General features: G+C 43.3%; 1 protein-coding gene across 21 annotated transcripts in view; it reads right to left on the bottom strand.

Annotated features, from left to right (window-relative positions):
* Positions 1-20,265: 20,265 nt before the first annotated feature.
* LOC121067872 (SAM and SH3 domain-containing protein 1-like) overlaps positions 20,266-27,120 on the bottom strand; it is a 553,101-nt gene continuing 546,246 nt past the window's right edge. For all 21 annotated transcript variants that reach the window (XM_040552757.1, XM_040552756.1, XM_040552761.1 and 18 more), the window contains 3 exons: positions 25,150-26,285; positions 23,400-23,531; positions 20,266-22,550 (listed from right to left, as the gene is read on the bottom strand). In XM_040552757.1, coding sequence (XP_040408691.1) covers positions 22,290-22,550; positions 23,400-23,531; positions 25,150-26,285 — 1,529 coding nt within the window. In that variant the 3' untranslated portion in view covers positions 20,266-22,289. The remainder of the gene's footprint in view (positions 22,551-23,399; positions 23,532-25,149; positions 26,286-27,120) is intronic.

The raw sequence follows: 27,120 nt of genomic DNA on the forward strand, positions 1-27,120 counted from the left end.
CACATGCTTAGATGAGATATAAAAACCATCAATGAAGTGGAAAAACAGATCTGGAAGGTGAAATTTATTAGGAGGGAGTAGAGGCAACAGGAAAAGGACGTTCAGAAAACTGCACAAGAGAAATACAAACAAGTTGCAAAGGGAACAGAAAACACGCAGAGCTCTCCAGCACTGCTTGGCCAACCAGAAGGAGTTCAGTTGTTTAGTTACAATGAAAGCTTTTAGTGAGAGATGACAGACTTTAAAGCTGAGTGATGAACCATTAGTTTAATAAGTCAAAGTGCATTGGGGTAAGGGGGATGCTGAAAAAGAAATTGAGAAAGGGGGAGGCAAAGTGATTCTGCTGGGGACACACGTTGAGAATCCAGACCTGGGCTCATCCACAGGAATGAACACCCCTTGCATTGAGTTGTGTCAGGCAACCATGGGACACACACTCCCCCAGCTCACCCTGGGGTTCCTGACACAAGTTTGTTTTCCAAGGGTAAAATACATACATTTCCCCAAGAAACACAACTGGGAACCATCACTCTTGCTGCCATAGATGCCAGTAAATGCCTGGGGAGCATTACACTTACAGAAGAAGGTCTAGGGTGGCCCAAACCTGGCTTCTTTTGAGGGACATAGTGTGCCTGACCCATTATCCACCTTGCCCCAACATCCATCCCCTCACACCACAGCCCCGACGTGAGGGGAAGCGTTGGGCAAAAGTGCTGGTGCAGCCCTTACCTCAGCAAAAGCAGCTCACTGCTTGTTCCTTCCCTACTTCTGACACAGCCTCCAGCTTCCCTGCAGGTAGGAACTATTTAGCAATTAGTAGAGGGGCACACCTCCTTTATTTATTTTTTTCCCCTTTGAATTTTTTTCAGCTGAGCCTCACTACAGGTGCAGCCACACTTGTGCCTCTCTGCTTGGCTCTAGCCCTGTCTCTAGCACAGGATCGACCTTACCCACGAGCATTTCAGTATCACCCAGCCCCAACCCGTCCTGCTGCAAGCCCTGTGGGTTTCCTGCCGATAGGCCCAGCAGTCGGTCGCGCTGGGGCAGGGCCGGCATCTCCCACTACAGCGCATCCTCCCCATGGCCACTGCAGTCCCTCCAGCCACCGGCTGTCCTCACGTTGCTCAGAGAGCTGTCAGGAAGCCAGATGTGTGGTGACAGAGCTGGCCCACCTCATTAAAGGAAGAATAACGACCATCCCAATTAACTGCTGGATGAACGTGTGCCGCGTCTCACCTTTGCTTTTGGGCATCCAGCACAACTTCGTGTGATTTCTGGAACGTCTTGGCTGGCCGGCAGATTGAATGCTTGCAGCTTTGAAGCAAAAAAAGATGTTTTATGAGGCTGCCAGCCCTGCACACCCTCTCAGGGATGTGAAAGACGAGCTGTGTACTTCCTGGCACCTACTGCCTCATCCATAATCCCGACCCAGCAAGATGCCTTGCAGGCATAGTTAAGGTGCAGCTGAAGTGTACGAGAGATGATTTGTGAGCCAGGTGCAGTTTAAGAACTGGCAGCAGGAAAATACTTTTTTTTTTATTTATTATTTTTACACGAACAAATCTGAGGTTTGAGTGACTGAGAGCTGATAAATGCGGTTGTGTATTTTTACAGAACATCTTTTCAGAGTAGAGATGGAGTTGGAGCTCTTAACCTCAGAGGCTGGGACGGAGCCACACCATACATGTTTATATGGCAGTACAGGAAGAAAGGTTATCATGTTTTAGTTAACATTTCAGACTAAATTTCTCTTAGCTAACTTTCTGCTCAAACGAAACCTCAATTCCCTCCCCTGCCTTTACATTGCAAAGCAGTTTCATGCCATAAAAGTGAATTTTGAAAACACAGCTGCTTGCCACAACTCCCTGAGCTGAGTTAAATCTATCAAATATATGTCTTGTGGAATTTAAATGTTATCTTTCTTCCTATTAAAAATTGCACTGGAGGCTCTACTGGAGTCCCGGCTGACCTCCAGAGCCAGTGCCTGCATGTGGCCACCCGCTTGTCCCTCTCACCCTTTGCAGTAGCAGAGGCATCATTTTCACAGTCTGCTTTGGCTCACGGAGGTTGCTGGTAAAGCTGCTCTGGCACCTCGCTGACAGTGAATCTGTGAACACCTTTTATCTGGACACAGATGTCTTCCTCGACAGTGATTGACAGGATCCCAGAAGCATTAATCAGGAAATTTCAAATAGTTTCAAAAGTATTTCTGCTAAAAGCAGCCTTGCCTGGAGGGGGAAGTATTCCAAATTTGGGAGCATCAACCTGGAAGCTCATTGTTGAGGTGAACATAAATAACCCATAAGTACATTTAGATCATCTTTGTCATACTCAAAACTCAGTGCTGTTGGATATTTTAAAAAGAATACATTGTCAAATTTTGCTAAGATCTTGTGAGATAAAGATAATTAAAACAGAGATTTAGTTCTTATGGAAGTGTGCTATGATTCAATAATTTTGGGCTATCAAATTTACGGTTTGTGTGGAGGTCTTTCAAATGCCATATGATGTGATACAATCTCAGGTATCATACAATAAAATTTATATATTTAGTCTTTATTTCCATATGACTTGTCTGTAAGTGTCGCAGCTTTATAGAACGTTTGATCCAATCTTCCTTCTGGCTTTTCTCCTCTTTCTGACCCTGCCATGCAGGAGTAATCCAGATGATGGGAGTCAAAGTCAGCTGTGACCAGGCTTCCTCAAAAATTGCTGCACCAGCTCAGCTTTGACCAGTGCTTTCCTGAATGCTGAAGAGTGCAGGAGTCCAAGGCACAAGTGTGTAATTCAGACAGCAATGAGTGAGATATCACTGCTACAGAAAAAGTTTGTCTGGCGTATGTCCTGACACTGGCAATTTGAGCAGTAATTTCCTCCCCAGATGCTGTGGAGTTTGAGAGAGTTTGGCTCAAGAGGTTAAAAAAAATAACGTTCTGGCAGTAAACAGTTTTTTAGAAACATTATTTGGAGACTTACTCACACTTGTGCAATGCTTTGTCTACAGTAATAGGAATTGCAGCAAGTAATGGTATTAGGTACACAATACGTACCTTCAAATGATCTGCTTGGAAAACAGAGCCCTGCTGGACTTTGAAAGCTTTCTATCAGGATATAACTTTTTCAGCTTCTTTATTTTATCCTGCTTGAATCAGTGTGTGACATGCATGACTCGAATGCCCACAATTTTGGGAAAACTTGAATCCGAGCCTAAGTGTAAGGTTTTGATTCTGTTCTATGGATTTACTGATTTATTTGTCTATAAAGAAATCTCACAGCTAACAAAAAAAAAAAAGAAAAAAAAAAGAGAGAAAGAGATGTTTAATTATAATGGAAGCAGTAAGCAGAAGCCAGCTTCATTTCCTCCTTTCCCACCAAATTCAGTCTCTATTTAAAAATCAGTTTCTCATCAGCCAGTTGGTAAGACGCAGCGCCTTCCCTGTGAAGATGAATCCTGATATTTATCCTAACCCTTGGCCCTAGCCGCTCTTCCCTTCAGAGGTGACAGAGGGGGAAGAGGCATTCTTCAGCTCCCCGAGGGACCTGGACCACCGAAAAGGTCAAGCAAACAGAGTTACAATAACCACGAGGCTTGAGGCCGGCCAGCGCCTCAGGTCCATGCAGAGCGTTGCTGCTGCTGGGTGAGTAACATGATTAAATCGGCCTTGGTGCTGCGTTGCAGAAGCAGACCTTAGAGCACTGCACACTCATGCCAGATGGATTGCTCAAGCTTGGAAAGCTCTCTCATGCGCACATAATCACGACAGGCCCTGTTCCTGGAAAAACAACATGGCACTGACAGAAGGATTTTTACTCACTTTCCAGCAGAAAAAACAATGGCTGGGAGTAGACTTCACGCTGTGGATGGCGAACAGGACTTTATGGGCTGCAAGGAGCCGTTTGCTTGTGGTGGACAGCGGTGAAAGCAGAGCTGAGGGGTGTGTGCTGGGCCGGCGGGCCAGGGGGAGGCTCAGCCAGGTGGCCTCTGGCCTCCTCCCAGGGCAGGCGACGGGGGCCTGGCCCATGCTGCCGCTGTTGTTCCTCTGGTTCGCGTGGTCACTTCAACCCTGAAAAATTAGTGATTGAAATAACAGGGAGAAAGCAGATGTCTGGAATTTGTCTGGACTAAGCGGGATGGTTCCTCTGGTTCCTGCTTTGAAAGGTCTGAGCAGAAAGCTGGAAGGGGAGGACAGGAGGGCAAAGGTAGCGCCCGAGCCACGTCTGCATCACCGGCTGCACAGTGGTCGAGCCTACCCACGGCTCTCCGTGGTGACCCTTCTGCATCCAGTCCTTCTCATCAAGTACTCCTGGTTTTGTCACAAGCTTCATTATCACACAGAAGGAGAAAGCAGCATGTGTTTAAGGCTATATATTAAGACTAAGCTCTATATATTGTACACGAAAAGGGAGCGTAAGCCAGGAGAGCATTCCTCAGCTGCTGCTGTTGGCATCAGATGAAGTTTGGGAAGTCCTGTGGAGTAACACAGTAGTTAGCTGCGCATTTTTATTTATTTATTTATTTATTTTTAATAGGAAAGACCTTTCCTTTTTCATTTGAATTCTCCAAGGATCCTGGGCAATTAAAATGGGGTGTGAGGTACTGCAGCTCTCTCTCAGCCAGAAGAAAAGTGATCTCGCATTTGACCACTGTGGCAAAACCCACTTTGTTACCGCTAGTCCAGACTATGGAAAAAATGAGATACAAAGAGAAAAGCACAAGCTGCATCTTCCAGCCTATGAGTACATTAATTTAAGAACAGTTATGTTAGATTGGACTGAAGTTTTATTCGTCTTGGTATCACTTCTTCAAACGCACCCTAAACTGGAAATTTGTGGAAAGAGTATGAGACCATTTCCCCTGTACACTCTCCCAGTGTGTCTTGACATCAAGCCTACATTCACACCATCATTTTTTTCATCAGCCACAAATGAAGCTATCTATCTTCCAGAAGCTTCTCGATCCTTTATTTCTCCTGGCTTCTGAATCAGCCTGCTGTAAGGAACTCCACAGTCTAACTGCAGTGTCATGAACAATTGTTTCCTCTTGCTGATTTAAAGGCAGTGATTCACTGCTTCATGAAGGCCATGAGCAAACTGTTTCCCATTCACATTTTCCCTGGCCATCATCGCTTCACTGGCCTTCACCATATCTTGCCTCAGTCTCTCCCTTCAAACCTCAAGAGCTATTTAATCTCTCTTCATATGAAAGCTGTGCTGCACTGATCATCCCTTTCCTCTCCCTCTACCTTATTTAATTAAGTAGGTAAAAGATTGGTAAACACTTAAACTCCACAGCTATTAAGTTAGGAAGAAAGTTATTAAATTCAATATTACCAGCTCAGCTGCACTGAGAGAAGAAAGTCCCCCCTGCTTGGCTGTGACCCACATTTACCTTACCAGAAATCCAGCCCTTGTGGGCTCTGCTGATTGTGCCAGGGCACACTTCAGTTTGCCCTAGCACAGAGCAGGGTTTGCCCCAAACCTGTGTCTGTTAACATAAACGTGTGCCCCTGCAATGTTACAAGACAGGTGGATGGGGACTGTTTCCACTATTTCACTGCAGTCAGTGGGAATCCACTGCTGACCTCTGTACAAGGACGCACTTGAAAGAACGGTTTGCTTCTTTCAGTAATCCTCACAGAGAAAGGCATTATTAGTTTATTAATCTCTTTGAAAACACGGTAAAAGACAGCTCGGATGTTTGCCTCTCAGCTGTTTCTAGCAGGAGGAACATATATCACACGGAGAGACATGTTCCTGCAGAGCATCATGCAATTACCCAAACCTCTCTGCAGTCTGTCAAGAAGCTGTGCTCCCTGCCATGCTTCATTAACAGCAGAAATCCCCGCGTTTGTTGGAGCCAAGCTTACACAAATTATTTTCAAATACGAGTAACACAGCCATCCTTCAGTTCGAACAACTGAAGCTTTAGGAGCCATTTGCTCAGGAGAAGAGCCTCAGAGCAGGCTTTGCCATGGCATAGGAGCCAGTGCTGCTGGAATGCCTGGAAGCTGGCACCACAACCCAGCTGGGCTCATCACTGTGCTACCAAAGGATGAAAGATTGGTTCCCTGAAGCACTCACAGCCCAGGTATGAGAAGCAAAAATGGGGAATACAGTCTCTGGATGGGGAGCAGCAAGAGGAATGGTCCTGGCCAACACCAAAACATGAACTAGAGGCTTCACCACACCAGCACCTGAAACACCATTGAGGCTGCAGTGACACCAGGGATTCTTTAAAGAGAGTTTTGAAGGATGTAAAGTAACTTGGCATGGATCTATGGATGAGGTCTGCTCAGCCATGGGATGTGGCCAGAGAAGAGACCATGACATGTAACCATGAGTGGAAGCAGGAATCAGGATCTTGCTGCTGAATGACAAATGACAGGGAAGGGCCAGGAGGGCTCGTGAAGGGGTTGGGAAGGAAAGCCAGGAGAGAACAGCCACACTGCTGGCTCACAGCATGTTAACAAACTCCTCCTTGTGTCAGCAGAGCTGTGGTATTGGCAGCACATGTGCTTTTAGCTCACCTGAAATCTGAGCTTCTCCCTTCTCCCAAGAGCTGTTTGGTAGCAAAAAGGATCGGGTTGAGTTCCAGGTGATTCATATTAAAATTAGTAATGATGCTGGTATAAGAGACTGAGAAGCCAAAAAAGAATGATGTCTCAGGCACTTGGCAGAAAAGGGTGTTACCACACTAATGAGATAAGATACAGTCAGAAAAGGGGATCCTGTGAAGGTGGGGTTGCACTTTTCTGGGGTCTACTTTCTTATCTTGGTTAACCATCTGAGACGTCTTGGAGCCTGTGGTTCTGGCAGCCGGGGGAGGAAAAGTATTAACAACCTCTTTCCACTGACCTCCTCCTCTCAAGAAGGCACTGGGACACAGGCTGCACATGTGGAGTAGTTAGCACACGAAGCCAGAACTGGAAGTGGGGGCTTGCTTATAGGTAGCACAGCTCAGAGGAGTCATGTGAGCACCCAGCACCATTGTAGACACCAAGAACTGGACCAGAGATGTTGCTGGAGCCCAGGGTGGTGATCCAGACCTTTCCTCTGCTTCTACCTCTCTGTCTTTCTCTCTCTCTCCCCCTCATATGTTATGGGCCACTCAGCCCATTGTGAAATAACAAGGTTTAAACTGCTCCCATTATAGATAACATGGCTTAATCAGTTTCTACCAGAGTAGCTTCTGCTGTCAATAAAACTTTTCAATCAATCGTTTGGTGCTACGTCACCTTAATTCAGCCCAAGGGTATCGCAAATATCTCCTCTCCAAGTGGGCCGTCCAGGATGGCCTTCTCCGGGCCCCCACAGCTGGCTCAAACTCTAGCTCCATATACACGGTGCTCAGGAACGAATAATACTCATCCAATCCCAGATAGGAGCTTTTGAACAGGGATTTAAAACTAATGGAAATTTAATGATAGTAAAAAGAGAAATAAAAGAAAAGACTTCCTACAAAAAACTGAGTTTTTCAGAAGGTGAAGCATTACCCGACAATAGTCCTGAGAGGATCTCCCTTTTCCAGCTCTAAATGTCTGAAAAGGTATACGCTGCAACCTCTCTAACCTTAGGACTGAGCAATGTGAGCTCATAATTGCTCCACAGAAGAAGCATGGCAGACACTTCCCTTTCCCTTTGCTCTCCAGCAGACGTATTTCCTCTCCTTCATGCTCTCCTGGAGGTCTTTCAGGCACCGCAGGGATGGTCTTCTTTTCCTCCCTTCACCAAAAACTGAATGAAACACCGGTGAGCTACCACTCTCTCAGACTTCAAATTTGGAAAGCAAAAACCCCTTTGCTTGCGCAGCTTCTAGCTCCCCAGGCCTACCTCCTGTTTGCTGCAGGCCAAAAGCACGGGCAGGGCAGGGCACTGGCTCAGCTGGTGCATGGTAGCTCATGACAGAAGTTACTTTTCCAGGACCTTAGTTCAGGGCAGCCTGTGGAGGTGTCTGTGATACTGCAGAATATCTTTAGTCTCTGAATAAGAATACTGAAAGAACTGGAAAAAAATACTTTGCCAACTTCTTGTTCTCTCCCTCCCCAAATGTGCCTGGAATGGTTTCAGCTTCTACGAGACATACTCTGGATATCCAGGATTATGGTTTTGCAACCTGTGCCACAGCTGTAGGTTAGCTGACTCACGATGAGGCAGAGGGAACATGAACACTCATTTTCAGGTATATGTAAAGCAGCCACTGGCAGCAAGATGCAAATTCAAGGATATCAGAAAGCTTTAAATAAGACTCTCAGGTTGGGTAACATGTAATATTGATTATTGTAGGGGTTACATGATGTAGATAAATCACAGAATCACAGAATCATCTAGGTTGGAAGAGGCCTCCAAGGTCACCAAGTCCAACCTCTGACCTAACACTAACATATAAAGGTGCATGGCATAGATCTACATGAAAAGTTATTGAACAACAGTGCATCAGAGAGATATTTTCTTTTAATGTCATTCAGAAAAAGTTATTGGACAAAAGAATTATAACATCATCTCTGTATTTGCTTTCTCTTGCACCACTGTCTCTCAGAGCTTGACCTGTAAACATCTCCAGATCCACCCTATTTGGCTGCTTCTCTTCGATTTCAAGAAATATATTTTCATCAAAATGGAAAAATATCCAAACTGCTGCACAGAACATTAAATCGAGTGTTTTCCTGACTCAGAGCCTGGAGGATAATTGTACCACTCGCAAAGCTTAGCACTGAGATTTGCCTCTGTCTCACCAGTTGCCACAAAGTGGAGTACAGTCAAAGTCAGGTAACATGGTGGATTGTTTCTGGAGAGATACGGCATACACTGTACGACGGGCAGAGAATAAAACTAGTATGTGGTTTGGTTTCAGGGTAAATGAGATTAGCATAAATTTACTTTCCTCTAGAAAGAAAAATCCAAATCAATGTGATGGTAAACCCTATTCTAATAACTAGCAGTGTCCAGCACTGGAAGGCTGGACTCTCCTGGTTATACTACTGACTGTTATTTTTCTCCCCTAAGAAAAATAGTTCAACCAATTAAGAAAAAAAAAAAAAGGAAATAATAATAATAACAAAAACTTTTCTCATCAAGCACTCACTATGTCATTTCATTAGGATCATGGATGTTGATGAAGTCTGGGTCATATCCCCTTTGTGATCTTTTTTTACTTGCTGAAGTGTAACAGTTAAATAATGAGATAGTTTATTTTGCACTGAAAATGGTCCAGCATAAATTGAGTCTTAATGCTGGCTGCAGCCACTGGGCACCATGCAAAGCTGTTCAGCAAACTGGCTGTAACACTGCTGGGTCTGACCGGGACGTTCCCTGAAATGTCTTTCTTGAGCTGCACCAGTTGAGCGTAGGCAGCAACGAGCAACTACATCATCCTCCGTGACATACTCACGGCTACAGCATTCATGGGAGGCATAGGCTGGCACAGGCACCCTAACAGGTTACATGATGACAGACTAAGCACGGGGAGGTGAAGAGGAGAAAAGGGGGAGTGAAAATACAGGGCTGGCACAGGGGAGACTTCAAAATGAAAGAGACGCAGGGAGGTGGCAGGTGGACAGAAAGGGTCAGAAGAGCTGTGGTGGCTGGAGCTTGTTCTTCTTGAATCACAGCCAGCCTTTTAATACTCTTCATCTGTCCTTTTAAAAAAATATATCTGTTTTTTGTTTGTTTTTGAATTTCTTGTGTTACAGGCATGACTTAAACCAGTCTCAGCTGACGCAGACACAAACCCATTCTTTTTGTTACTGTACAGCTCGGCCTTGTTTGCTATCTGCCCCAAATTTCCTTAGCAACGCAGCCCACAGTCCTATAGAAATATCTATTTTTTCTTCTTCTTGTTTTCAGTTTTCCACCTGGACTGTTTCTTAATGCAAAGTCCGGTTCTGCATGGACTGAGAGGAGCATCGTGGAGAGAACATGTTCAGACCATCAGGGGCAGTTGCAGAGGACTCGGCAGGGTGAATGGAGGCCGTACAATCAGCATTCATTCTTCCACTTTCTATCTTCTAAGAACATTTTACTCTAAAGTCCTCTTTTTTAATTTCTGGAAGGCAGCAAGAGATTACTGTATATTAACAGGCTTAAACACACAGATTCATTAAACAAGCAAAAGGAGTTGGACAGAGGTAGAAGGTTTTAGAAATTTAATTTTAATTTGTATTTGGCATAAATTCTGCTAATAGCAATTTTATCTGCCTATAGTTATACCCTTTAACTATCCAGTAGCCATTCCTATGACTCAGACCACAAATACAGAAGTTCAGGACTAAGATAGATTTAATTCCTGGCAACATTTGTTTCTAGCTGCTTATCTACTAATTCCAGCTCTAAATGGACTATATATGCTCATTTTGAAGAAATTTTTTAAATTATTTTTGAAGTGCCTTAATAAAAGTAATATTTATGTGGTATAACTTGTGAGAACTTTGAAGATGGTGAATATTATAGTTATATTTGCCACAACAGAAAAACAATTTTATAGGCCATCATAGTCTTGGATTAATTGTATAGAAGCAGGGAAAATGAAAAACAAAAAAGCACAGACCACATAGTTCCCCTGCTATGTAATATCTGTTTATGGGATTTTATTTCTTTAGCCTCCAGTAGATGGCAATCCAGTACTTGGCCAGTAAAACTATCATGTGAAGAAACTCCTCTGTATACAAGTCCACAGGGGCTTTAATTATATATTGTAAGTGCAACTTCAGACTGAGAACATCATCCAAGTGAATCATTTAACTGATGTTATGTTACATTGCTGGCCAGCTCAGGACAAACACCAGCACAAATTTGACTTGAGAAGTGTGTGGGGGAAATGTCAGCAAATTGGAAGATCTTTCCATCTTGAAGGGATGCTGGTTGTTTTAGTGATGACAGTCGCTTACAGTGATATATTTAGAAGCCTTTGGAGGTAAAAATATATATATAAATTTTAGTGTCTACTTGTTTGGAATTTCAGTTACACTTAACATAGTGTAAATCAATTTCCTGTGTTTAAAAATAAAAAATAAAAAAATTGCACAGAACCGTCTGAATATTCTCCCTTCTATTTGACTTACTTCCAGACCACGGCTACGTCTCCTATGTGCCCGTGATTTTGTGCATATTACCATTGCTCTAGGACCATTTCTGAGATTGTCATTGTAAGATCCAAGCCACAAAATACCCCAGCTTTGGCGGAGTCCCTGCCTCAGCTGGTAGCCTGGACACTCACCTCACTGCCCACTGCTTCAGCTGAGCTTGGGCTCGGTGAGAGCGGTGGTGTCCTCCTGCAGAGCTGGGAGGGAGGGGGTGAGCGGGTGGGTGTGGGTGTGTGAAAAAGCTAACAAGTCCGTAAGTTGCAAAGGAAAGGGAAGACAGCAAGGGCCATATGATAGAAGGGACATCTTTGAAGCACGAGGAGTTATTTTCTTTGCTTTGTCCAGGCAATCAGTTGGATACCTCTCCCACCCCCCAGTTAAAGTGCGTTAAAGGAAAGCACAGTTAGCAGTCCCAATTCCTAATATGCTATTTCCTCTTAGAAGGCCATTTTTGCAACAAAGATTTTATAAGACACACCGTTAGTTTCTACCTTAGTTTTGCAAGAACAACTCTCAGTATAACCAAGATGACACATATCCCATTCCAAGACAGACTTACCAAGTAAATTATACTTTTAAAACTTTCCTTTTACTTGATGGTTTGATCATTTTACTCCCCTGTGCTCACCTTTACAAGCTTCCTTCATGTCAGGTGAGAACTAGAGCAGGTCATTCACAAGAGATGTCCCAGCCTCCAAGAAGAGCAGTCCTGGTCTCCATAGTAAGTCCCTGCTCAGGCATCTGACGAATTTTCTTTGTGAGATGGGGGGAAGGAAAGCTCTGTTCTGTTTTTGCTGGGAAAGTTCTCAAGAGTGATATCCTTATTTCCAATAAAATCACTGCACCACTTGGTTTGATAACAGATGGATTGTATTCCTTACCAAAACCTGGCTAGCATTAGCCAAGTGATAAAAACATACTCCACAGCAGATCAACTCTATATTGTTTTTCAGCACACAGACACAGAGAGAAGTTACAGCAAATGTGCCTGTAAATACAAATAGAGATTCAACTCCATTTTTCTTATATTTAATAATCTTGCCCATCCACATAGGTCTTATTCATTGTTCCATTTATACATTTAGTGTGAAGTTTTGTATCTTCTAGAAGTGTGGATTGATAGATGCAAAAAGGGCCTTTGGGCAAATATTTGACGTTTCCATAACAGAGATGAATGGCAGCAGCACTTGCAGAGCAGTTTCCATTTTCAGAGCCTCATACTAGCATCAATTACTGTTTGTATTCTACTTTGGATCGAAGAGGAGCTGGAGGCAAACTTTAGATTTGCATGGGATGCAGATAACAGGCACTAAGTGAGTTTCTATGTTTCTATTTCCTTCAGAGGTACTCATACCATATATTGGTTAATTGCCTCATGAGCAACCAGGTTGCTAATTTTGTGTGATCTCATCTTTATTTATTTATTTATTTTAAGCCCTCAGTCTTTAGAGGTAGTTAACACAATGGCAATGACAAACCTTGTATCTGCTACTTTCTTTAAAAGTCAAGCCAGCGAGCAGGAAGTACGCATCTGGAAAAATTAACAACCTATTTTATATTCCCATTCCTCTGTGTGAGGAAGGATGAATCCGACACCATTGTGATTTAGAGCTAGTGACAGCCTGCTCATAAGAGCACAGAAATAAAGAATGGCTTGCCATGCTAGGAGTTGAGCAAGTTCTCTTGTTTCTTTTATACTGTGTGTTCTAATACTTCCTCTGGTAGTCTCTGCTTCTTCGACAAATGCTGACAAGGAATTTAGACTTGTAGGGAGAAAAGTGAAATAGAAATATTTTCAATTAAAGCTAATTAAAGATGATTTCAGGTCTGATCAATTCTACCAGAGTTTGACAAGTACCTCTTTGCTTGATAACTAAAGCAAATGAAGATCTGGCAAACGTACTCAACTGCAGAATCCAAACTTCTAACAGAAATACTTAATAAAAGTTAAAACAAACAAACATTTTTGTCCTTTGGCATAATCAAACTTATTCTGCCACCAGGATTTGCCAGTGGGGTCCTTTCCTACAGCGTGTTTTGCAGAAGTGCTGCAAATCTACAAACTCTACTAAAACAAGTGAAAAGTAGTTGCATGTATTCATTACCTCTGAAAAACTGGACCACTGGTGTCTCGTCCAGTAGTAATTGTCCTGAGCCATGTGATGACTGTTCTGAGGATTAATGGCCAGGATTTGCCACAAGCACTTAGAAATAAACTAGAACTTAGTTTTTTTTTCCTTAACTTCTTCACATATTTTTAAGTAGATCCTCTTTGAAACATGTGGTTTAGAACTGATTCATTAGATTGATGGACAGACTTGTCTAACATACAACAAATGTACTTCTGAGACCCTCTACATTCCCAGAAGGTAGCAATGCTGCTCTTCGTTTTATGACATTTATCAGCTTTCCACTCGTTTCTTTACCCATCCCTTCCTTCTCTCCCTCCTCTCTCTCCCAGCAATCCTCACCACCATCTCAGCTGCTCCATGAGCTGGGTGACCCATTTTCCCTCCTCCTGTCTTCCTAATGAGACCAGGGCAAATAAGCAACAGGAATATTCCTGTTTTATGCTTGGACTGCTCAGGAAGATGTCAGGGTTGTATGATTCAGCTGCAGCTGAAGAGGGCATGAAGGAAGAGCAGAGGCACAGCTCATCAGCATTATGTCCCCAGCTGTGGTGGTTTTAGCCAGCTGGGCAGCTGAGCTCCACCACAACCACTCTCTCACTGCCCCTCCTCAAAGGGAAAGGGGGAGAAAATACAATGGAAAGGGCTCAGGGGTTGAGATAGGTCAGGGAGATCACTCAACAGTTATCATCATGGGCAAAACTGACTCAGCATAGGGAGATGAATAAAATTTATTACCTGTTATTAACAAGCGAGATCAGTGAGAAACAAACAACAAACAAACCAAAACCACCTTGCCCCCATCCACCCTCTTCTACCTTCTCCCCCCAAGGGGCACAGGGGATGTGGTCAGTCCCTGATGCTTTGTCTCCGCTGCTCCTTCACGGTCACTCCCTGCCCCTGCTGCACGTGGGGTCCCTCCCACGGGATGCCGTCCTTCCCAAACTGAGCCTGCGGGGGCTGCCCACAGGCAGCAGCTCTTCAAGAACTGCTCCCACACGGCTCCATACCACGGGGTCCATCCATCCCCAGGAGCAAACTGCTCCAGCACGGGTCCCCCACGGGCGGGCGGCAGCTCCCCCCAGACCCCCTGCTCCTGCGGGGGCTCTCCATGGGCCGCAGCCTCCTCCAGGCCACATCCACCTGCTCCACCAGGGGCTCCTCCACGGGCTGCAGCGTGGAGATCTGCTCCATGTGGGACCCATGGGCTGCAGGGGGACAGCCTGCTCCACCCGTGGCCTCTCCACAGGCTGCAGGGGAACTGCTGCTGCGTGCCTGGAGCACCTCCTGCTGCACTGACCTTGGTGCCTGCGGGGCTGGTTTTCTCACATGTTCTCACTCCTCTCTCCCAGCTGCTGTTGTGCAGTTTATTTCCCTCTCTTAAATCTGCTCTCACAGAAGTACAAACAATATCATTTATTGGTTTGGCTCCGGGCTGCAGTGGATCCCTTTGGAGCTGACCTTTATCTAACATGGGGCAGCTTCTGGATTCTTCTCACAGAGGCCACCCCTGCAGCCCCACGCTGCCAAAACCTTGCCACATAAACCCAGCACACCAGCAGAAGCAGGGCTGCACAGAAGTATGGAAGGAACACTGAGGGGGATGATAATGGAGGCAAAGGAGAAAAATCAAACGATAAAAAACAAGTACTAGAAAAGAAATGCTTCCCACTCTAGCGCTGTGCAAATCTCACACAAGCCGCAGGGTGCAATCCAACAGACCACTGCAGTTTGCTCTAAATAAAATTTATCCAGACATACTTTGTGTATATCAAGAAGATGTTGCCTGGGGAACCCTACCACTATCCCCTGTTCCTGCTGGCCCTCCAGGGTCTCTTGTTGTTTGTGCCTCAGGACCAAATACTCCTAGTAAAAGCAACATTACTCAGAATTAACGAGTGCATCCGTCCTGAATGTTTCTCTCACTTACCTGATTTAACTGAATTTCTCCTCTGCAAATGGTACTTTGACTTCATAGAACTTTATAAAAGTGGTCAGCAAAATAGATACACCTGAAAAAACGAGCAGACAGAGATAGCTACCAGCTTGGAAGGCCTCTGGCTGGTTCACTTGTTTTCTCACCCTGATTCCCATTTGAATGTGGTATTTTTTGTGAGGCAGGGACAAGGCATTCACCAAATCACGTCACAGCAGCTGGAGTTTCTCCATGACAATTCACACCTGTGGTGCTACATGCACCAGGGGGTCAGAGGGCTGCTTTTGTTCATGCACACACCTAAATAAGCACTGAATGATGAGCTGGAGAACAGACTTCAGCAGGACCTTGGCCTTTTGCACTCCATTGCAAAATGGAGTGAGACTGAATCTTGGCTTATTATCGATACAGACAAGCACAGATGAGTTTGTTTTTTTCCTGGGCACGAAATACCTGTGGTTGGGTTAGACACTGTGTGATGCAAATGCTTGTCTGCTCCAGGGGAGGCCTGTCTTCACACTGACAGGTATTAAGCAGGAGCTTGTGACCTTGCTTTTAATGTTAACTAGTATGAATCCTCCTAGGCTCTTATAGAAACTTCACATATTCCTGAAGCAAGACACAATCGATCAAATTGCTAAAATACACAAAAAAGAAGAAAAAAAACAAACTTAAGGTTCTGGGCAGCCTGGAGTCATTCCACGGGTTTTGGTGTGCCAAAAGGCAAATTTTGACTCAGATGTGCATGTATTTTAGAAAGCAGCCTGAAATCCTTTCCCAGTTTCTTATCAGGCTGTGGAGGAGCAAACTCACACGGCGGCAGTTGGTCCCAAGGGATGTTCTAAATCCAGCCCTTGGGGGCTAGGAAAGTCTCTCTCGAGGGGAAAAGGCTTGATGAATGGAGAGAATCTCTCCTCTCATTTAATTAAATGAGTGCTTATTTGTGTAACTGAATTAATCTAAACCATTTTTCTGCTCTTCAGGAACCGCATTGCTTCACATTCAAAGCACCTTCTATGATGCTCATACTTTGAAGTTGTAGAGCAAGAGATGGAAGAACTTCATGAAATAAACCAAATAGTACAAATACATCCTGCTGATCCTTATAAGAATATGAGCTGGAAACACTGCACAGGCCAAAATACACAGTTTCAGTCAATCAGTGGACTCATATAACTATAAACTGTGTTAAAACCCAAGCCTGAAACAGATCCTGTTCAGTGCTTTAAGAATCACCATAACCAATGGATATGGACTAAATCTGTATCTCTCCGAACCTGCTGTATTCTGCTACAAGCTGGAAAGCTGACCTCGCAATAACTGAGGCTTATGTCATGTTGGAAGTGCAAGTTTGAAGCCCACTCAAAAAAAACAACCAACCAAAAAAAAAAAAAAAACTTTGCAACTTAAAAAAAATGAATACGTATATATTATGAAGAAATGTCATTGCATGTGAATACCAAAATGACCAAGCTGTAGTGGGGGTAAATAAGTTTCTCCATGGTGATTTCAATTCTCTGTAGGCTTCCTCCCCACTAGTCTTCTAGGCCTGCGAGTGGGTACAAGAAGGACTATGCTATCTGAAATGTGAAACTTGAGAACAAGAGACTTTTAAAAAATTAGGACTAGTTAACAAAATAAAGAGATGTCTTGTTATGAGGGCATGGGAACAGATGATAATTGAAAAAAAAGGCACACCAAACAGTTCTTCTAGGCAGCCTTGGTATTTTTTTTTTAAAAGTTGAAAGACTGACCTACCGTATGTGAGCTCCACTGCCTTCTGGTCTCCTTTCCAGCATTCTCTCATACTGGAGAGAGAGATGGCAATAAGCGAGTGCAGCCTGTGCCGCTCCAGAATGGCAGCACACCTCTGTGTGGCAGCAGTTTACATGTGAACCTTCTGCTCAGGCATAAAGTTTCTTTCTGGAAGTATTAGTAGAGGGAATTTTAACATGTTTCTTCTATATCTCTTTTTTTTCTGATGTAACGCTTCATTGTGAAGAGAGAATGTTTAGAATAAGAGGATAGGTACATATGTGTTGGGGGGTGGCTGTGGTTGTTTTTGGCAGTGGTCACGGTGGTTAGCACACATTTGGATCAAACTAGCAAATTGCTGAGAGCAACAGATAGGGGCTTTGTGTTTCAGCTGCTCCCAAAGCAATCCTGGACCATAGCAGTCTTGGAAGGGAAGCAGTACTCCTTCCAGCTGCAGAAATGGCAAGCGCTTTGGCTTTTCATGCCGTTCAGTGTTTGTTTTGTTTTTATTTCTATTTTGTTACTTGAGAGACTCTTGGAAACAGCCTGTCTTTGAGCCAGCTGCTGTCCCTAGAGGCTGTTTGAATGCGCTCCCCTAGCCAGCAGAGCAGTGCCCTCTGGTGCACAAGCACAGCAGTGGCCTGGTCCTCAGCTGAACCGAAGGATAAGAATAGAGGGGAAAAAATTCAGAGTTCATCCTTGACATTTTTACTGCATGCTGCCTCATTCCCATGAACTGTTTGCAACGTGGTACAGTTCTGATGGGAGCGTTGCTTAAGGGGAACTGAAGATCCAGCTGCCTGGACACAACCCAAAGGATGGATTTTTTGGTATGTTTTGTCCTTTTGTCATTTCCACAGTTAGCAATGGCAAAAGTTAGCAGGCACAGTCCACCCTTGTCACTTTGGGCAATGATCCATACAGGATTGACTTCTAGGTATGGTGCACTGTTGCCAAGTGGACTCGATATCACTGCTAGATTGCTAATTGTACTCATTAATTACTCAGCAAATTTAATTAGAGCAACAAAGACCAACACACTAAGCAGGAAGTGACTTAGGTCAGCAGGAAGGAAGTCACGTCCTAAGGCTCCTTTGCCCTCCCACCTGGACACTGACATCTTACGGACTGCAGGGATGACCTACCTGCTCAGGAGTCACAGCCACCCTCTCCGCAACGAGGCACCTACGCCAGCCCAAAGGCATTGAGCTGCATTCAAAAACCAGGTTGGAAATCCCTTCTCTCAGGCAAGAGCTGTAACGCCTGCGAGTTGTACTCCTGTATCTTCCTCTGGTTCTACCAATATTTAATTATTCCATCGCAAACTGGAAAAGCTCCCAAGGGGAGAATTCAGAGACCTCTCATCCAGATCTTCCTAAACCCAGCAGCTGGACATTAAAGGTATGTAAGAGACAAAGATCCAAACCTCCTCAAGCCATTAACATAGCAAGGGCTGTTCAGGGCACTGAGTTTTGACAAGGAAGGGGGACAGCAGATTAACACTGATAAACTGCAGAGTCCACAACTGTTCATGAAACTGCTGAGTTCACTGAAACCATGGCAAGGAAGTTCAGACAGCGATGATTCACGTTCCATTCAGTCACATTTTTAGGACTCCTGCTAGTCATGGATTATCAGGGCTTGTATTTTTTTTTTCTTAATCCTTTTTTCCAGCTGTAGGTATGTGTGGAGAACGCTTACGCCATGAGGAACTATGGACTTGGTAAGCTGGAGGGAGGAAGCCTGGGATAGGAAATTAAATAGCTGCACATTGCTACCACACCAGTAAGTAGATCTTTTAGCTACATTAAGAACAACCGAAAAAGAGAGAGACCAAGGAAATTTATTTACTTTTTATCTATGAACATATGACATATAATTATAGACAGTTTTGATACACAGGAAAACCCTTTTGTCAACCTTTTTTTTTTTTTTTTTTTTGCTAAATGAAACAGCACAATAATCTTTACACATTCGTATTTTGTTTTTTTCTTTTTTTTTCTTTACAATACACAGCTTTCTTGGGTTGAAGCAAACTGCAGGACATATTGAGTACTGGTATATTACAGCTACTTACATCATTTAAGAACAGCAAATGGAGAAAAATAAGTTATTTAAATATTGATTTCATATACAGAAAGTGCAACTTTGTTAGTTGTTACGTAACTTGCTTGACAGTTTTGATTCCCCAGAGGGTGTCAATTAAAGATAAAAGTATCTTGGACCAAAAGTATTATTTATTCTAAAAATAATACAGTACAACTGCACAGCTGTGACTTGGTGAATCGACCACTGTTGCTGCTCTTAGAGATGATGACCTGTTTGAATAACACAATGTTTAATGCTTCTGATCGTGCTCCCAGTTTGCATTTAAAGCCAGGCTCCTCGAAGAGCCCAAGGACCACCTGGGTAGTAATAGAGGGTTACTGATGGAAGCGCATAGTTATGACGGCATTCTGCAATAATTGGGGCTTGCTGCTTCTATTGTTAAATAGCTATTTGAGTTACAACAGCACAATGGATAGATGCTTAACAGCATTAGCCTGAGCAGAGCAGGTTAGGATTCCAGCGGCAGGTTTCTTTTGTGCTTCCCAAGAGGCAAAGAGTGAACTTTTGCTTAGAGCACTGAACGGCTGCGAGGAAACGTAAGAGGTGTTATGGCTGCACACCGCACTGCCTCACCTGCTTGGGGAATGCCACGGGCCACTGAAACCACAGCAGGGAAGCTCAAACACTGAGAAGCTTAAGGCTTTTTTAGATTAAAATATAAACTAAAATTATAATTCAAGTAAGACCACAGAGCACAGTCTTAAAAAGGAAAGCAAAGCAACTACTAAAACTCACACACCTCAGACTGCTCACTCTAGTCCTGGATGGGTGGGATTTGGTTTCCCTGGGCTATAAAATCATTTAAAAACAAGGAGTTACAAAGAGAGTTTGGCACACAGGTTTGGCTTATTCCTGTATTTCTTCTGTTATTAAAAGAGTGGAGGTAATTAATATCGGAGGGCTTTATTATGTGAGTTGCCTTCCCTGCAAGAAGAAGAAATGTTTCCTTTTTTTATTGCATATAGCCAGCTTGGGCTCTCCCTTGCTCCAAGGAAGCTGCTGTCTAATTACTTTTCCTCAGTTCTGGCCCCTGCCAGTAATCCCAGGAAGTCTCAATACTCTTTTCATCTCCTGCTTACTGATAGTTGCCATGTAAACCTCAGAGAGGAAATGACAAATCATTATTATTAAAAAGTCTTTTTTTTTTTTTTTTAATTTCACCAGCTGTGTGAAACATCTATGCTGTTATGTTTCCTGATGCTGCCATATTAGAACACACCAATTATACACTGAGGACATTACAACAAAAGATCTGGAGGAGCTTTGTTTGAAACAATTTCAAGTTATACCGGTGAATTAGTTGCCTTCACATGATGGTGTAATTCCTGATGGGGACAGAATGCAAAACTGATGATACCAGCAGTCAACAGCTCTAAAGCTAGGAAAGTAAGCCTAACACCTATCAATTCCACCATGAGACAAATTAATTGTCATCTGTAGTAAAATGCATATATCTGACTTAAAATTTGGCCATGTGAGGACCATATATAGTAAGGACTCGTGTAGTAAGCACAACTTCTCATTCATCAACCTGAGAGCATTTCATCAGGACAAGTAAGCGTTATTAGCTCAATATGAGGCTGGGATAACTGAGGCACCACACAGTGAAGTGACTTGTCTGGGTTTATACAGTAAGTTGACATCAGAACTGATAATGGAAACAGTCACACTTCCTGGCCTGTGCCCCGGTTTCTTCATCTCACTTTGCCTACCAGAGTAAAGCTTGCTCTGTCTTCCGTGGAGCACTTGTGCTATAAGAAGCTAAAGGATACACCATACATAGACCCCAAAGAAAAAAAAAATAGTTATACGCTATTCATGATAATCTGTATTTGGTATATAAATGTGTACCCATATAGAAAAATAAAATCTGTCATTAGCCACATATATGAATGGAACGTTTTACATGGATTTAGGCAGAAAAATATTACTACATCATGAAAAATGATTCACCACATATGCCAGAACAATGCTGTCTTCCAGTGAGAGGTAACATTAACACTCAGACATGAAGGATATCAACTGTTTTAAAATCACAGTGTAATTCATAAGACTATGTAGGATTTTTTGTCCATGCAATGAAATTACTGGATCTCATGATTTCTATGGGATACAATTTGATTTTTTGATGCATTTTATCTCCCACAAGTGATTTTTCATTTGCAGAAACCCACTGTTTGGAATCGATATGGTCAGGATACCAAGTCAAAGCTGCAGCATAATGATTGACAATATAACACAGTACACAGAATATGATTAAAATGAAAAGCAGTTACATATATACAAGGCAGTATATCTTGGAACTGTTTAGTAAGAACAGTAAATGCAGACCGTAGTGAACAAGAAGTTAGCCTCACAACCAAAACCTAGCATAACCCTGCATTTGTAAAAGCATCTCTATAACCCATAAGATGTCATGATGAGGCAATTTATAGAAGCTACTTCAGCTAGATATCACCCTAAATGCAGCTTAAGAGTGACAGGTTGAAAAAAAGGCTTGGGAAACATGAATACAGGTAAGTGAACATTAGGCAACTGCTTAAAAGCTTGTTTTAAGGCAAATAAAAAGCAGATTGCTAGAAAGCAGTTATAAAAATGACTTCAGTTCTGTACAAATTAAAAGAAGCTTTCTGACTCTCCTTGGGTTAATTGCATTGGAGTGACAGAAATGGACCATACTGTAAACTAATTCCAGTCCATTGACTTTGGCCTAGCTAAAGGCTTTGTGGCATATTGGGACCTATACCAAGCAACGGCAAAGATGACCAGGGAGGAGGGGTATGTGATTAGCTCTAGACTGCTAAATAAATGGCATTTGCCAAACAGCTTCTACTGGGGCTTGCACCTTGGTTTGCACAAGGTCTGTAGGATTGACTCCAGGTATCTAGGTGTACAGAAGGCCCCCAACCTAAGCAGTTCTACATAGAAACGGGGCCTATTATTAGTATCACTTCCACGAACTTGTGGAAAATATGTAAGGGTCCCTTAATTCTGTGACACTGTCTGATCCCAGGCCAGCCCTATGCACTTTATGAAATAATACTTTACAAGGGAGTGAGGGGGGAGGGAAGTACCACATCTATGTTACCTGGTGGTTGCTTCTCTTCTCCTTCGGTTGCCAAAGACAGCAATTGAAACATTTCATACCCTTTGAAGAAGATATCTGCCTGTCCTTTGGAGCCACTTCCTCGATCCCTTTAGCTATGTGAAGTAATTAGGGCAATATCGGTGCAGGAAGGAGCAATGGGTTCTTGACCAGGCAATGCCATGCTAGGGAGCACGTTAAATTGCCTCTGGATCAAGAGGTTTGAAGAGTCTTGCTGCTGCCAGGAGCTTGCTTATGTGCCTTTCCTCTGTGATGCCAGCTTCTTGAAGGTAAGTTTGTGACAGAGAAGGCACTTTGCTCAGTGTGTTGAATCCTGCTTCTGTGAGCGGGCTGGAATACATAGGTAGGCCAATGGAAATCAGCCAGTCAGATACAGAAGTGATAAGTCCTGGGGAGACAGGTTTTCGGCAAATTTCAGTGAGCCCTCCACTTGGAATCTGGGCAGAAGAGAAGAAAAAAGAAAAAACATTAACGTTAAACATACTGCTTGTTTTCCTGCAAGTCATCTTCTGTTCTTCTTCTAAGCCAGTAGAATTCAACAGCAGGTGTTACAGCTTCTCCCTCTCACGGGATGCATGTTGGTATGAGAGTGGGCCGTGGGCAGAAAGGCTAAGATCACCACAGAGAAGGAGAATCAGCAACAATTTTGGCAATGCAGATGCAGTGGGCAGTATTCAGTTGCTTTGGCGATTGTCACGTACCATTCCGAATTAGTTTGAAATCACTCAAAAATACCCAGTGTTAAGTCTTCCTGGGCTGATCCATTCCAGGTTGATCCAAGGCAAAAGAATACCAACTTTGCCTATTCCCTCCTCAGACAGACCACGCTCTTTCATAAAAAGACATGAAAGTTTTTGATTGTTTCCCCCTCCTGCTTTTTCTAGGGAGAGGAGTGCAAAATGGCACATTTTGATAAATGAAAAAAGGGTGCAAAAAATGAAAAAAGGGTGCAAAACCTTTCAGATATCAACACTGAGCTGTTCAATACACACCGTCCTTAGTGAGCGACTCTCTGTTACGCCTGCTAACAGTCTCCTTAGACTTTCCAGGGTTTTGGTCAGGATAAAGGGCTATCCGCTCTCCTTTTAACTACTAAATGTCCTCCTTTGGGACAGGGGGAGGGACCTACTGCCCCTGTAGTACCCCTACATATGTCATACTTGCTGGGTGAGCACAGGTAACATTTTTGTACCAGGACTTGACAGCTACCTCCCTTTACCAGTAGTAAGTCCTTTTTATAAGATCTGCTCATAATTAAGAAAACTTGGGTTTAAGGAAATACTTACTGCCATGCGATGCTGCTTCCTCAGCTGCTTTACCCGGATTTGGTCCATGTTTGCGGCGACATCCTTTACAGGCTGGTCTAAGTCTTCCGAGTACCTCTGTACCAAAGCCTCAGGAATGCCACAGCGACCATGCTGAATGTTCCCAGCCAGCCACAAAGGAGAGGACAGGTGAAAGAAGTGTATCAGTACAGATCAATCAACACAAACAAAGAAGTATGGGATGGGAGCAAGAAGCATTTTTCCTTGAGATTGACGAAAATAATTTTACTTTGCTATACAGCATGATGGTGGGGAGGTGCAAAAATAGCAGTATATATCTTTACCAGTATCTTTAACAAATAGCAGTACATATCTTTCTACGAGCTTTGAGATCAGTTCCAGTCTCACTGAAATCAACAGCAAAAATCCTATTGCTTAACTTGAACTGGGGTGTCCCCAAAGGGTATGCTGTTACCATTTTCTGATGAAACTCGACTCCCGTAAACTACTGAACGGTAATTCATTTTCACAACGGTAAGTTTCTCTGGATAATTTTATGAGGTTTGGTTTAATCAGTTAACTGATGTGATCCTTCAGCCCAGCTGTTCCCTGGTTCTTTTGGAGGCTGCGTGACAGATGCAGCAAGTCTCCAACAGCAGTGGCAGGGCAAGGTCTGCCAGAGACAGACCAGTAACAGCGCAGCTCATGTCAAAGAACATTTCTTAAATTCTGATTTACTCTTTCCACATCATCCTAATTTAATTTGTTCTTCATGTGAGGACTGATAATCTTTCCTCAGTTCATCTTTATTCTATGTTCTCTTTAAAAAAGGATTTCTGTACATTTCCTATCAGGACAGGATACCGGTAAACTAATACTTGCATCTCCCCATGCACTCTGACACTGCAGTTGGACCACCTATCCTGTGCTGGTGCAGAGTTCTCCCTGACTGCTCCAGACCACCTACTCCCGGGCACCACTTAACTGCAGAAGACTTCTGAATCAATCAGCAACTGTGTTTTGAATCATAATGTATCCCAGGCATCAAAAGCTTTCGGCTATTACAAGCTTAGTAACATTCTCGTTTGTAGCATGAGACATACCACATGTCAAAATTTGCCTCAGCTTTTGAAAGGGGTCAGAAGCATAGAATTCCTGCAAGTCAGCTGCTGGCTCAATTCTGCCTCTGAAGGGTGCAGAAGAGGATAGTCCAGAAAAAACAAGAAATGAACAAGCCTTATTTACTGACAAAGATACTTCTGGGATATGGGAAATTACCATGTTCTTTTCTTCCTTCTAACACTGCTCATCCATTTTAGCCAAAGACTCTTCCAAGAAAACTGAAAAAGCAATCCTCAAAGGACAGACTGGAAGTGAGGACTCCTTCCTTCCCAAAATGATGTCCTCATCACTATGCTATCGATTCAGATTTTCTTGGAAATCTACGTGACTTCCTTCTTCAGCTCCACTTCCCTACAGTGGCAGAAGAAGAGAGTTCTGTGCTCAGTGCCACCACAGTACTGGTGGCCTTAAGAGATGAAGACTCAGAATAAGTCTGATATCTCCATCCCTCTACAACGTATCTAGATAGTTATTTTAGGAAGAAGGCCCAATATTAAAGACAAGCACAGATACGTAATGTCTAGAGCCTTAATGATTTATGGTTTATCTAGGCTGGTTACTTGCAAAAACGCAACAGATAAGAGAAACAAAAGACTAGCCCTTGGAACACTGGCAGAATAAAAAGACGGAAGCAATGTGCTCCGCTTACCTTGTCTGAGTATGGTTCTTCAGTAAGATCAATGTCTTCAGACTGCAACTTGTTTTCTATCACCATTTCCAGATCCATTCCCCTGCTACAAGAGACTTTCCTTGCCGAAGCAGGACCTAGCTTTATCACGTGCTGCTGAACACTAGCAGTCTCTGGGAGCTCTGACAGCCAGGGCGGCAGTGGGCTAGGGGGAGTACTGGGCTCCTGTTCAGAAGATGTCCTATGGACAGGGACTCCATGAAAATCAACAGGAGCAGATGGGCTGGACTTTTTCACCGGCAAACACGGTGCTTCTAGACTTGAGTGGTTCCCGCTTGCGGTCACGGGAGGATGATATAATCCATTAGAAAGGCGTTCTCGGCATTTTTTGGCAGGGACAGGTGGTGGCTGAGAGGGATTTTTTGGTTGCATTCTTGCCTCGTTTGTGCCTTTTTGCTCAGCTTCTAGACCGCCCTTGAGGACCGGAGCATAATCAGCCCGTGCGAGGTCATGAAAGCCCTTATTCTGTATTTCAAGAGGTGTCCTTGTTGCAGGATGTGTCACCAAGGCAGCCTGAGCTTCACAGTTTTTCAGGGGGCACGGAACAGGCTTTCCACTTGCACTTTCCGTTACAGAGCAGTCCAACTCCTTACCTCTTCCCTTCTGAGAACTGGCAGCTCCCTTACCTTGTTTAGGCATCAAGTCACCTACCATACAGCTGCCCCCATGAGGCTGAGGTGGCAGGGCAGATCCAGTTGCCTTTTTTGCTATATCCAGTGAATCCTGAGGAAAAGAATCTTTCTTGCTAGTGTCCTGTAGGTTGGTATTGGATTCTCCCTGGAGATCGTCCAGGGAGTGAGATCTTGGCCAGGTATCCACACCCTGGGGGCCATCCAGAGTTTCATAGCTCCGACAGACAGCAACTGGTAAACTCCTACGGTTCTTCTTCAGACCCGTAACAGCTGGAGGTTTGACAGAGCTCTTCAGAGCACAATGTGAACAACTCAACCGGCTTTCTTTTTCCCCTTGCTGTAGAGTTTCTATTGACTTGGTCAGTGGGAGTGTAGGATAATTTGATAGCTGGTTTCTGCTGAAGTCCTTAAAGCTGTGCTCACTTGCTGATTTTGAGGGCAGATGACAGGTCCTTCGAGTTTTACCTAGAAGCAAATAAATCACAATTCATCATTAAAAAATATCCCCTGTGTATTAATAGGGGATCACTTCTAAATGACTCTGAAACACAATAACTTACTATTTTTTAACTCTAAATGCACAAGAACCCAGTGCCATTTTAAACATGAATTTCTGAGTTTCAGCTTTAGTAAGGAAGAACTGATAATTGTTATCAAGTAAGGAAAATACCTTTAAAATAATTACTGTCCCGTCTACTCCCCTGTTTACAGAGCTCTGAGGTCTAGGTCACTTAAACCTTTTTAAATGAAAATATATCCTGCACTTAGACCTGATACTCTATACCTGCTGTATGAATTGATTTGACCCCATGCAGAAATAACTCATAAGTTCTGCCATTTTTCTCCACTCTTCTAATTCCTTTGGGATGTTGATAAATATGTTCACCTCCTAATGAAGTTTACTAGATTGCTTTAAAAATGCAGGAATGCTCAAAAAAAAAGATTTTTTTAAAATTTTATTACTGTGTATGTCAATAGTGTTATTTCATCTCTTAAGTAAACAGCAAACTATTTTTGATAGTAAATCAGAAAGCAAAAAGGTTCCAGGAAGACTGGTGTTGCAACAATCCCTTTGTAAAATTACTTTTAGGAACAAAGGTTTTATGGAAAAAGGCCTTACACTATGAAACTGAGATTGTTACAAAAGTAATTTTCAAGAGTGACTAATCTTAGTGTTATTCTCATGCCATATGCTTTATCAGAGTGGAAAGTCTTAGAAATGTGGTGTTTTATTATAACGATTTAAGATGTGAGGACGTGAACCAATATGAACCACATGTCCTTTGTAAGCTTTATTTCA

The sequence above is a fragment of the Cygnus olor genome, chromosome 3 (assembly GCF_009769625.2).
Source record: "Cygnus olor isolate bCygOlo1 chromosome 3, bCygOlo1.pri.v2, whole genome shotgun sequence".
Lineage (NCBI taxonomy): Eukaryota > Metazoa > Chordata > Aves > Anseriformes > Anatidae > Cygnus > Cygnus olor.